General features: G+C 46.4%; 1 protein-coding gene across 3 annotated transcripts in view; it reads left to right on the top strand.

Annotated features, from left to right (window-relative positions):
* Positions 1–9,285, top strand: part of GGTA1 (glycoprotein alpha-galactosyltransferase 1 (inactive)) — a 63,317-nt gene extending 54,032 nt beyond the window's left edge. For 2 of the 3 annotated variants that reach the window (XM_059925521.1, XM_059925519.1), the window contains 2 exons: positions 1,839–1,976; positions 6,704–9,285. In XM_059925521.1, coding sequence (XP_059781504.1) covers positions 1,839–1,976; positions 6,704–7,397 — 832 coding nt within the window. In that variant the 3' untranslated portion in view covers positions 7,398–9,285. The remainder of the gene's footprint in view (positions 1–1,838; positions 1,977–6,703) is intronic. The other variant, XM_059925520.1, reaches the window with a different exon arrangement.
* The last annotated feature ends 3,401 nt before the right edge of the window (positions 9,286–12,686 follow it).

Below are 12,686 nucleotides of genomic sequence, written 5' to 3'. Positions count from 1 at the left end.
AAACAAAAAAAACTCATCATTTCTCATTCTGCACTGATAAAAAATGCTGAAGTAGTAAGTTGAGTGGAAATGACTGACAAACCTGTGTTTTAACCCCAGTTCATCAGCCTAGCAAATAAATATGCAATATAAGAAGCAATAGATATAGTGGTTCAGAGCACAGACTACAGAGTCAGGTTATCTGGGCTCAAATCCCAGCTTGGCTCCTTACTAGCTGTGTGACCTCAGACAAGTTATTTAACTGCTCCGTGCTGCAGTTTCCTCATTGATAAAATGGGACTCAAAATAGCACCTACCTCTGAAGGGTGAAGCCCTTGGTACTGTGCCTGGTCCCATAGGAAGTGTCCAGTGTGTGTTCGTTACATCATTAGCTGTTTGGCCTCGGACATGTTAACAAGCCTTTCTGAGCCTTGGTTTTCTTATCTGTACCATGAACATAATACATGGCAGGGCTTTTGCAAGGACTACATGAGAACGTGTATGTGAAAGTGTCTCACGCAGGTTGGTGCAGAGTCCAAAATAGCTTCTTTCATGATGGAAGGAAACCAAGAGCAGCTCGCCCTGTGCAGCCGTGCAGCGGTCTGACCCGGGTGGGAGGGCAGAGCTGGGTGGGCTTTGAGACTCCAGACAAGGTGGGGAGGGCCGCGAGGGCAGCCTGGCAGTGTCCCTCGCCATCTCTGCAGGAGATTCACTGTGTGGGGAGGAAGGAAGCAGCCCTGAAGCAGGGCACAGGGCAGGGGTGGGAGCGCTGAGTCAGCTCCAGAAAAGGAGTGCAGAACTTGGGGACAGAGGGACAGGAGGCATGAGTGAGACTCTACTGGGGGTTGGGGCGAGCAGGGGGTGACCCAGCCTTGCCCAGCCTCACTGGAAAAACTCAGCTTCGCCCCTGGGGGTTGAGTCTAAATGACTGTGTTTCAGTTGCTACTTCCCAACAGGCAAGTGCAGTCACTTCCAGAGCAAATGGGGGTCGGAGCTGAGTCTCCGCCATCCCCTCCCATCCCCCGACCCCGCCTCGGGCTGGGCCCCAGCTGCTACTCAGCCTTTCTGCATTTACTCTTCCCAGTTTGGTGTTTCGTCGTCGTTGCTCTGTTTCCGGTGTTTGTGTCGGCTTTGCCAAGTCCCTTTCAAGTGTTCTGAGTGCAGAGGACATCCTGCCCTCCCACCTCCCCCTGCTTTGTGCCTTTAGTCAAGAGGCCACGTGGTCTGAGAGAGGTCGGAGCAAGAGCCCCAGCCTGCAGGGTCCCTTCTTTCCTGGGTGACCATCTCCTTGCTTGTCAAATGAATGATAAACACCAGAACCCCCTTAGTCTGGGGCCCTTTTTGCCCTATAACCAGGTTCCAACCCAGAGATCCCCTCCTAGCAAAAGGCAAATTGAAATAGCGGCTTCTTCCTCTTTCAGCTCTCATGGCACTCTCTGGTCCCCCTGCATCAAGCACTAGGGCTTTCTCAGGGTCAGATGGCACCCACAGGGATGAAGAACACCCAGAGATGCCACTGGCAGCTTAGGAAGGGGCTGGGGAGACAGCAGGAGAGATTTAGAAGGAAGATGAGGACAAGGAAAGCAGGAAGGGTGGGGGGGGACAGAGGGTTTGAGTTGTACAGGTAAGGTCCCCACAGGGTCCCCCAACGCAGCCCTCAGAGACACCTGGGCCAGGGTCTCCTGTCCCTCACCCAGAAGATGATGCAAATGTCATACCACCAGCCGACTGTTTGAGGTTAAACTACAGTCGGGATTCAAGGACAGTCACCATAAGCCATGGCTGACCCGTTTTCCCTCAGACTGTCTCTGCCCAACCTTAAAAGCCATACTGATTCATGCACTCTGTTTTGTCACCAGTAAACGCCCAGAGGTTGTGACCATGACAGGATGGAAGGCGCCGGTGGTGTGGGAAGGCACCTACAACAGAGCTATCCTAGAAAATTATTATGCCAAACAGAAAATTACCGTGGGCTTGACGGTTTTTGCTGTCGGAAGGTAGGTGTTGCCAATAAAACTGACTTTAACTTTTTCTTGTTCCGCTGTCAGAAGGTTGGCGAGGGGCCCCCTGGGCTTACGGAGGCTGTTTGTGACGTGTCTGAATTATTAGACAGGAGAATGGAGTAATAGGACCATTTCAGGTTCATTTCTGCTGAGGCCCCAAAAGGCTGAGAACAAGACAGTGATCGGGGAGTCGACAACTTCCCACCTCATTGAGGGCCTCGGTTGCAGGTAAGAATGTCTGCTGCACCCACTGAGCCCGGAGTCTACAGCACGCCCACAGCCGCCTCTGCCCTGATCTCCACAGCTCTCTCTGGAAATTCCAAAAATGCCAGCTGTTAGACAGCCCGAATGGGCGTCATTGTTTCTCCTACGCTCCCAAGACCCCGGACCAAGGACCAGGGAGAGAAGTGACCTAAGTGCGGTGGTTTTCCACATCAGCATGGCTCACCACTCCTCCATGGGTTCCTGGGCTGCTTCCTGCCCCATTCGTCCTGGAGACTTTGGCCCCAGGAGATTTGGCTGGTCAGAACTTCCTCTTCCAGAGGTTGGATAGGTTCGTGTTTCAGCTTCCATTTCCTTGTTTAGAACATTTCTCCCCAAACTGCAATCATTCTTACTTAAAAGTAGTAGCAGGACTTCCCTGGTGGCACAGTGGTTGAGAATCTGCCTGCCAATGCAGGGGACCTGGCTTTGATCCCGGGTCTGGGGAGATCCCACATGCCACGGAACAACTAAGCCCGTGCGCCACAACTACTGAGCCTGAGCTCTAGAGCCCGTGAGCCAGAACTACTGAGCCCACGTGCCACAACTACTGAAGCCCATGCACTCTAGGGCCTGCGTGCCACAACTACTGAGCCTGCGTGCTGCAACTACTGAAGCCCACGCGCCTAGAGCCCGTGCTCCACAACAAGAGAAGCCACTGCAATGAGAAGCCCGTGCACCACAACGAAGAGTAGGCCCCGCTCGCCACAACTAGAGAAAGCCCGTGCGCAGCAACGAAGACCCAATGCAGCCAAAAATTAAAAAAAAACATAGTAGCTGTAATCTTAGTTTAAAATACAATATAACCCATTTTGTTCTTTTGAAGATTTTTTTTTTTTCCAAAACAAAATTAAAAGTTCACTTTTCCTATTAGCCTCCGCCCCCCCCCCCCCCTCTATGGGGCTTCCCATCTGTACCTTTTCCAAAAGCCACATGGAAAGTTGACCTCTCGCCTGTACAAAGAGAGGTGAAGGCCCAGGATGATCTGAGTGAAGATCTGAGCGTTCTCCCGAGACCTCCAACCCAGAGCCCAGAAGCCATCGCCATCACCGTACTGATCAAGTCCTAATGTCACTGAATGTGCTGATCCCAGGGGCCTAGGCGGCATCTCTAATTGAGAAGGGTGACCGGAGTTTTGACATTTTTACTAGAAGAATCTGTACTGTTATGAGTCGGGAGCAGATGCTCAGCTCCCCTTATCCTTTGGTACGAGAGGGGACAAGCCAGCCACACTGCTGACTGATTTAATCCTGATGTTTCCAAAAAGAACAGAACGTTGCCGGCGGCTCCACAGTGGTTTCTGCCATCTCCTTGCAGCTTCTCAGAACTAAACTGTAAATCGCATATCCTGGTGAAATCCATGTGCTCTCCGCTCGGGGGCATGAGAGGACTGTTTGTACTCAGCAGCAATAAATCCTCCCAAGAGTGGATTTGGACTATTAGGAGGTATGATGTTTGGTTTGTTTTCAAATAACAATGCACAGAGCCAACCGCAGTGCTTTAATCTCTAAACAATGTTAAACCTCACAAAGGCCCCCTCCCTTCCCCTGGGATTGTCTCCCAGGCTTCAGGGTGCAATAGATTGTTCTTAAGGTTCCAGAGTATGGAAGAATTTCCTGACCACCAGCCCCAGAGCCAGGTTGAAGTCCCTCTTTATATTGCTCCGATATATTCTCTCCATTTAAAGAATCAATACTGTCAACGCTGGGGTTTCCAGAGACCAATATTAAAAGCACAGTTTATTTTTGTAGTAACGAAAGGGAATCCAAGCAGCAACCAAAAAGCAAAAAGAAGTGCCAGTTATTATTACTCACGAAACACCATAATTGGCCGTTAGTGTGGTCAGCAAATTACACTCATTCCACATTCACTGAGCATGAGTCTGGGGGTGGCATGAGTTGTGTTAAGCCAACCAACTACTCCTTCTTCCCCTTCTCTATCATCCCCATGGCTTCACAAGATAGCGTGTAGCTTGGCTTACAGAAGACACGAACATGATGTTTTGTTTTGTTTTAATTTATTTATTTAATTTTATTTTTTGCTGCGCTGGGTCTTCGGTGCTGCGTGCGGCCTTTCTCTAGTTGCAGCGAGCGGGGGCTACTCTTTGTTGTGGTGCGCGGGCTTCTCATTGCGGTGGCTTCTCTTGTTGCGGAGCACGGGCTCTAGGCGCACGGGCTTCAGTAGTTGTGGCTCACAGGCTCTAGAGCACAGGCTCAGTAGTTGTGGCGCACGGGCTTAGTTGCCCCGCGGCATGTGGGATCTTCCCAGACCAGGGATCGAACCAGTGTCTCCTGCATTGGCAGGCGGATTCTTAACCACTGCACCAGCAGGGAAGTCCCAAACATGATGTTTTTTGAATGAATAAGTAAATAGCTAAAATACCACTGCATATCTATTAGAATGACCCAAATCCAAAACACTGACAACACCAACTGCTGGCGAAAATGTGGAGCAAGAGGAGCTCTTATTCACTGCTGGTGAGAGTGCAAAATGGTACAGCCACTTTGGAAGACAGTTTGGCAGATTCTTACAAAACTAAACATACTTTTATCATACGGTCCAGCAATTGCACTCCTTGGCGTTTACCCAAAAAATCTGAAACTTTATGTCCACACAAAAACTTGCATACAGATATTTATAGCAGCTTTATTCATAATTGCCAAAAATTGGAAGTAACTAAGGTGTCCTTTAGTAGGTGAATGGATCAATAAACTGTGGCACATCCAGGTGGTGGAATATTATCAGTGCAAAAAAAAATAAATATCAAGGCTTAAGAAGACATGGAGGAACCTTAAATGCACATTACTACGTAAAAGAAACCAATCTGAAAAGACTACGTACTGTACGATTTCAACTATATGACATTCTGGAAAAGGCAAAACTATGGAGAAAGTAAAAAGATCAGTAGTTACCAAGGGTTGGAGTGGGGAAATGGATGAATAGGCATAACACAGAATTTTTAGGGCAGTGAAAATACTCTGTATAATACCATACATAATGGAAGATACCTGTCATTATATATTTGTCCAAACCCATAGAATGTAAACTGTGGACTTAGCCTGATAATGATGTGTCAATGTGGGTTCATCGACTGCAATGCACGTGCCACCCTGGTGCTGGACGTTGATATTGGGGAGGCTGTGGGAGGGACGGGGGAGCGGGGAGGTGTATGGGAACTCTCTGCAATTTCAGCTCAATTTTGCTGTGAGCCTAAACATGCTCTAAAAAATAAAATCTATTTTTCAAAAAGGAAATGAGATAGTTAAAATAAGGTTAAATCAGAGCTTGTTTGCTCTGGTATTGGGATGGGTCTTATAATGGCGGTATCTGGTTAATGGATTGGTGTTTGGGGTGACCAGAGGGAAATTCACAAGGTGCATGTGTAATATGGAAGGATATCTATGTCCCATAACCCATTCTCTGGGTCCCAGAGAAGGATAAGAGAGTGGCGATGGTTAGACTTAATGCATCCCCAAAGGACCCAAGGGTCACGTCACCCTTGCATCTGGTAGGGCAATAGCAACGTTGGCGTATAGGTTGGGGTTTTCAAAGGCGGCCTAAGAACTAGTGCCCCCTGATGTTGATTGAAGGGTACAAACCTGCAGTTATCAGATGAATAAGTTCTGGGGATCTAACATACAGCATGGTGATTATTGTTAATAATATTGTATTATATACTTGAAAACTGTTCAGAGAATAAATCTCAAATCTTCTTGCCACAAAAAAGAAATGATAATTATGTGATGTGATGAAGGTGTTAACTAATGCTACAGTGGTAATCATTTTGTAATATCTGTGTACCAAATCAACACTTGGCACATGTTAAACTTACACAGTGACATATGTCAATTATATCTCAATAAAGCGGGAAAAAAAAAGAACTAGTACCCCCTCTGCCTACCCAAAGTCTGAATCAACTGATAAATAAGACAAGGGGCTAAGTAAGGCAGGTGGTAGTGAATATCACCTTCATTACAGTTAAAGCTGATACTGGAGAATGTGGCTTATATCTGAAGGCCCTGGGCCTCCTCATGTTGAACCACAGAATTAGAAAGACTTGGGCATCCAGGCACCTACAGCACAAGAAACTTCAAGCCTCTTGTTGTGGGAGCAGGGCCTGTACCACTAAGCTACCAGTACAAGGCCCAGAGCAGTTGAGAACACATGTTCTTTCCACCTGGCAGGCTTCCAAGAGTGAGAGAGAGGGGGGCGGGGCTGGGCATGCCCAGTCACCCTTCTAGAATCATCAGTCAGGTAAGTCACTCCACCTCCCCAGAGTTGAGTGACTGAATGGTGGAGAGTGGCCAGGAATGTCCTTCTGTGTGAAAGCACTTGTCTGGGATGGGGGAAAAAATAATTCCTTTCCTAAACTGCAAAATACAGACAAGATGATGAGAATAGCATGTCGCCTCCTGCAGAAGTCCTAGAGGTTACATTTATCCCATTCTTCTTTGTTTCAGATACATTGAGCATTACTTGGAGGAGTTCTTAACATCTGCTAATAAGTACTTCATGGTTGGCCACAGAGTCATATTTTACATCATGGTGGATGATATATCCAGGATGCCTTTGATAGAGCTGGGTCCTCTGCGTTCCTTCAAAGTGTTTGAGATCAGGCCTGAGAAGAGGTGGCAGGACATCAGCATGATGCGCATGAAGACCATCGGGGAGCACATTGTAGCCCACATCCAGCATGAGGTCGACTTCCTCTTCTGCATGGACGTGGACCAGGTCTTCCAAGACACCTTTGGGCTGGAGACCCTGGGCCAGTCGGTGGCTCAGCTACAGGCCTGGTGGTACAAGGCAGATCCTGACGAGTTCACCTACGAGAGGCGGAAAGAGTCCGCAGCATACATTCCGTTTGGCCAGGGGGATTTTTATTACCATGCGGCCATTTTTGGGGGAACACCCACTCAGGTCCTAAACATCACCCAGGAGTGCTTCAAGGGAATCCTCCAGGACAAGAAAAATGACATAGAAGCCGAGTGGCATGATGAAAGCCATCTAAACAAGTATTTCCTTCTCAACAAACCCACTAAAATCTTATCCCCAGAATACTGCTGGGATTATCATATAGGCCTGCCTTCAGATATTAAGCTTGTCAAGATATCTTGGCAGACAAAAGAATATAATTTGGTTAGAAATAACGTCTGACTTTAAATTGTGCCGGTAGGTTTCTGAATTTGAGAGAGTATTATTCTGGCTACTTCAGAAAAGTAACACTTAATTTTAACTTAAAAAAAAATACTAACAAAACACCAACACAGCAAGTACATATTATTCCTCCTTGCAACTTCAAGCCTTGTAAAATGGGAGAATGAACCTATGGTAATCAGATGTAAATTCCTAGTGATTTCTTATCTATTCTGGGTTGGGGGGATACACTATCAGCTAAACCAAAAAAAAAAAAAGAAAATTGTCATGGGCAAAGAAAAAGCCAGAAACACTCTACATGCGTCAGTTGACCTACCATAGAAAAGTATGCATAGGGAAGTGTTTGGCAACAAGATACAATTGTGAGCGGTTGTCCTCTTGATTTCAGTGTCTTCCTGTCTCTGCTGAGTCTAAAGCAACAGAGTTGCTTTGCAAACAGGAGAACTCTTAGTAGGACACAGTTAACCTTGGCAACCCTCAAGTGGTTTCAACAGCAGAGTACTTCAGGCCATTTGTAGTCCACGTCCTTTTCTTATCAGGACGTTGTTTGGCTTCCATGCAAAGACTGGTCAAGACTCCCAGTGGATATCACAGTGACGAATGTTGGGAGTCACAGGGAATCTGATGAGCCAGTGGGTGCTCAGCATGAAATGAAAACAAAGCCTCAAAGTAAGTTTGCCATGAAATAGCAAAGAGAGAGTAGAAAGACAGGGGACTGATCACTGTGGGGGCAATGCCACCTCTGAGGGGAACAGGGCATGGGGTTGGCACATAAATACAGCAGCATGGATCCAGGCGCTGAATGGGAGGCAATGTGGGTGGTCTCCAGTCTCCTCAACCGTTATGACACCAAGAGAAGTGTTGTCTTAGAAGATGCTTCTTGTTTTGGCCAAGTCATATTCGGTCCACCATGCTCTGGAACTTGAGTCTTCAAATCCTTGGCCAGAGGAAGTGGGTGGTGTCAGAGTAGACAAAGACCTGCAAGGGATTGAAGAGGCTTGCAAGGGGTTACGTTTCCCAGACCTGGCCTTCATGACAGTCAGTCATCAGCAAATCCTGCCACCACCTGCTCTAACCCTCAGCCCATCATGCCCCAACTTGGAGGGCTGACATCAAGGAACCTCTTGTTTTCCCCTGCCCCATCTGCACTACTGAAGTGTAACAACCAGATGTGTATAATAAAACAGTTCATTGATTTTATATCAAAAGTAGAGGGGATGGCAATGGGAGACCCAGTCTTCGTGACTGAACAGCTTAACATTCAATTCCTTTCTCTAAGAGAAGCTATGAAATCTTACATATTATTTAAAGTTAAGCAATTCAATGTAAAGGAAGTTAGGAGGCAACATTTACATATGCAGGCATGTTTATATTTTGCTTGTGTTCCAGTTTAGGTCACTGGTTTCCATTTTCAAGCAATTTACTTGAAGAGCCATTGCACTGGCTTGATGTTCAGCACCATGGGCTTCTTTGATAAAGTCAAACCTCCATTTTCGCTACTGTTTCACTGTGCCTCCTAGTCTTCAATTCTTGCCAAGAATGTTCACAACCCAGCAAAACAAAACAAAACCAACAAAAATCCTGAAGAAGTGCCCTTGTAAAAGAAAAAGGAGATTGCAGGTCAGTTTGGACTCTTGCTTCTCTATAACTCAAGTTTTCTGGGATCCATTCTGGAGTAGGGAGAGTTCATGGTTTAATTCCCAAAGCAAAGAAATGATCTATCCTCAAAGATTAAAGGACTGATGTTTCCTTTTGAAGGAATCTTGATTTTTTTTTAATTCACTTAAAATCCCAAATGGACAAACTCAAGATGTTATTAATAGTTCGGTATTAAAATAAATAAATAAAATTCCTGATTTACAATTGAATAAATTATTTTCTCAGTATATTCTGGTCTAGTCATGGAGTGTGCATTTTCTCCCAAAGATGTTCAGAATTGTCAGTTGCAGAATTTTAAATACTTAGCCGCCAAATAGTCCTCGTGTCCTTCTAAAAATTTGTCCACTGTTACAAAGATAGGAAGAACATGGTTGAGATTCGCTAACTTTTATAACAACGAATGCTTATATAGAGCTTCCCAAAGTGATACGCTGAAGTAATTAAGTGCCAGTAAAATAAGGCTTGCCCATGAAGGTCTGGGTGGGGCACGAGGGCAGAGGGAGAAAACAATGCCATAACCATATCTGGTGGTTACTAGTCCTGACCTCTGGGGAATATATCTGGCCAAGGGAGCCCTGGGAGAGACTTGCTGAATTTCCAGCAAGACTTGGGGGGGGGTGTATTTATAATAAATACAAAAATTGAAGTGGAGCAGCCTGATGTAGTGTGGTGCATGGGATATGCAACAGGGCATGATTCCCTCATAGCAGAGAATTATTCCCATTTTGTAGATGAGCAAAGTGAGGTTCAGAAAGGTTAAGCCACCCAGCTGGGAAGCAACTGAGCTGAAACTCACACCAGAGAAGCTGATGAGGATACATGTGTTGACACCATGCGTATGGAGGGCCATGTTTCCTATCAAGGAAAATGCTGCTTTATAGAAGAATCTGATAAAGGGGAATTTTTGCCATAAGAAGTAATATTTTAAAAGCTAAGTATGCTCCTAGGCCCGTACCACTTCCCACTTTTTCTGCACGAAACCTGCCCCAAGTGCATTAAATTAGTTAAAATGGATCATGTAAAAATAAATAAAAGACTCTGCGATCATTCTCAACTTTATGTTGTGCCTGCAGGGCCGCCATAAGGCCAGTGGGCACTCATAAGCTGTTATACCGAGGAAGTGCCTCAGAGGGTAAAGCTGGGTGAGGGGGTGGGTGGAAGGGACAGCCATGCCTCCTCCTTCCACTCTGGGGGTTCCATGCAGCTGGAGGGGGAGAAGTTTCTGTAAGGCTAGATGGGCCTGACTTCTCTTGTCCTTCTTGTAATGACTCATTTTCTCTCTCTCAGCCAAAGTCACTATGTGATTTACTGATAGCTATGGCAGTACTTACAGTTATAAGAATTTATTAAATCACTGTTAATTAAATGTACCTTATGTAAATGAATAACACAGGCATGGTAGCATACTCACAAGTGCGAAATATCATAGAAAGCATGAATGCATAACATACAATGCATACTTCTTTTAAGGTGAGAAAGCTGGGTTAAGTGGGGATCCATTGGTCAAAGCCTCAGGTCTGTAAGGGTGCAGAGCTAGGATTCAAACCCAGGACTGTCTGACTCCAAATCCTTTGCTCTTCCCACAGCTTCCCTTACTCTCTCTTTCACGTATGTGCACACACACACACACACACACACACACACTTTAACCATCTTGTTTTTGAAATCTGGACAGCAAGGAATCACCGCCAAAAGCTCTCAATCCTTGTCTTAGGAATTAGAGAGAGAGAACTTAGTAGACCCAGACTCTTCAGAGGCAGAAGGTAGGTCTAAACTCAGCCTGGAGCCACGCTGGAGAAAGTCAAATGGAACCTGAGCAATACGAGGCCCAGGAAAGTTCAAGGGCCAAGGGGGTACAGAGGAGGAGAGGACGTCTGGGAGGTGGAAATAGCCTCAGAGGGGCTGCCTCTGAATTGAGCTTTGCGGGAAGAGAAGGGGGTCACTGTGAGGAGTGGAGGTGGAGTGAGGTTTCAGAGGGAGAAGCAGCAGACACAAAGCACAGAGGACTGTGACGAGACCTTCACGGAGACCCACCCAGACGGCGCCAAGGCCTTGGGACTGTATGAAATCTCATAGCAGAGCCTGTGTGAAGAGCAGCAAAGAGCTTGCGAGGGCTTTGGCTGCTTGAGGTCTGCACATTCGCCCAGCATCTGTGGCTCTCTTTCTCCCTCCCCAGCAAAGCCTGGTCTCCTCTATGGAGTCTGTGTGATTTCTATGGAAACTAGTGCCATAGTTGGACCAAGTGACCCAGACTAAGCCAATCAACACTTTCCCTCCCCCTGGTGGCAATGACTGATTCGGGGGTGGGCAGGTGATCTAAACTAATGCAATCAAATTGAATCTCAGGTCTTTTACTGGAAATACGGACACATGTAACATTAGAAGCCACTAACACTTCTGGGGATCACAAGGGAGGTCAGCCTTAGGATGAAACTGACAATAGGACAGGAGGAGCAGGGACACACAGTCGTTGATGACAACCCCTGAGCCACGGGCTCCAGCCTTACCTAAAGCCTGAACTGCCTGTGGACTTTTCGAATGCGTGAGCCAATAAGGTCCCATTATTAAGTCACTTGGAATCGGGGTTTCTCTTACAACTGCAAATATCCCCACTGAACCCTTCTAGAACTGTGAGTTCCTTAAAGGCAGGACCATAGTCTGCCTTTGCATCAGCTCCAGCACCCATTACATCACCTCTCTCAGAGGCGCTGCTTAACGAATATCTACTAGGTGAATGAACGAATGAATCGTTACGTCCACTCCCGTCATGCCTCATAAGAAGTGCTTTTTTTAATCAAAAAAAAAATTTTTTTTGACTGTGGACTCTGTGTCCTACTACAAAGCAGATGCTTTTCTATCAGTATGGGAACTCGAGTCGAGCTCTGAGCTTCAGGCTCTAACCGGGTACCCTAACCTACTGAGTTCAGTGCTGCTTAAGGTCAGTGATGCATGGGACGAGCTTACTCCATCAGAGTAGAGCCGCCGTTCTCAACCAGGATGATTTTGTACAACCACCGCCACTGCTGCGCGCCCACGCCCCACCCCTGCACTGACCCCAGGGACATTTGGCAATCTCTCAAGATATTGTTGGTTGTCACAACTTGGGGGGGGGGCGGTTGCTATGCAACTCTAGTGGGCAGAGGCCGGGGATGCTGCTAAACATTCTACAATGCACAGGGCAGGCCCCACATCAAAGAATCATCTGGCTCAAAATGTCAATCATGATGAGATTGAGAAACCTGGTGTAAAGTTCCCTTGAACTTCATGAAGAAAGAAACGTGGGGAGCCAATCTGCATAATACCCACCTGTCTATACCCAGGGAATAGTCCCTAATGGGTGCCAAAAGCTTCGAACTCACCTGGTCTTAGTCCCCCTGTAACATTTCACAGCTCAGACAAAAGTAGTTCCCCATACTGGACACCAGAGGGCAGGAATTTCCCAAGACAACACTGTTATCCTAAGCAACTGCTTAGGATAAAAACATCAAATAGGGTTAAAAAGTCTTTTCTGGACCTGGCGAGGACTGCACATTTGTAGAAATAGATATGAGTTTTGCATATAAATGAATATAGCTATAAATATTTTAAAATCAGCCAAAGTTAGAACACACTTTTAGTAAGCTGGCTGTA

This window comes from Balaenoptera ricei, chromosome 6 (genome assembly GCF_028023285.1).
Source record: "Balaenoptera ricei isolate mBalRic1 chromosome 6, mBalRic1.hap2, whole genome shotgun sequence".
In the NCBI taxonomy this organism is placed as follows: domain Eukaryota; kingdom Metazoa; phylum Chordata; class Mammalia; order Artiodactyla; family Balaenopteridae; genus Balaenoptera; species Balaenoptera ricei.
Note: the sequence above shows the minus strand (reverse complement) of the source record. Positions and strands in the feature narration are given on the sequence as shown.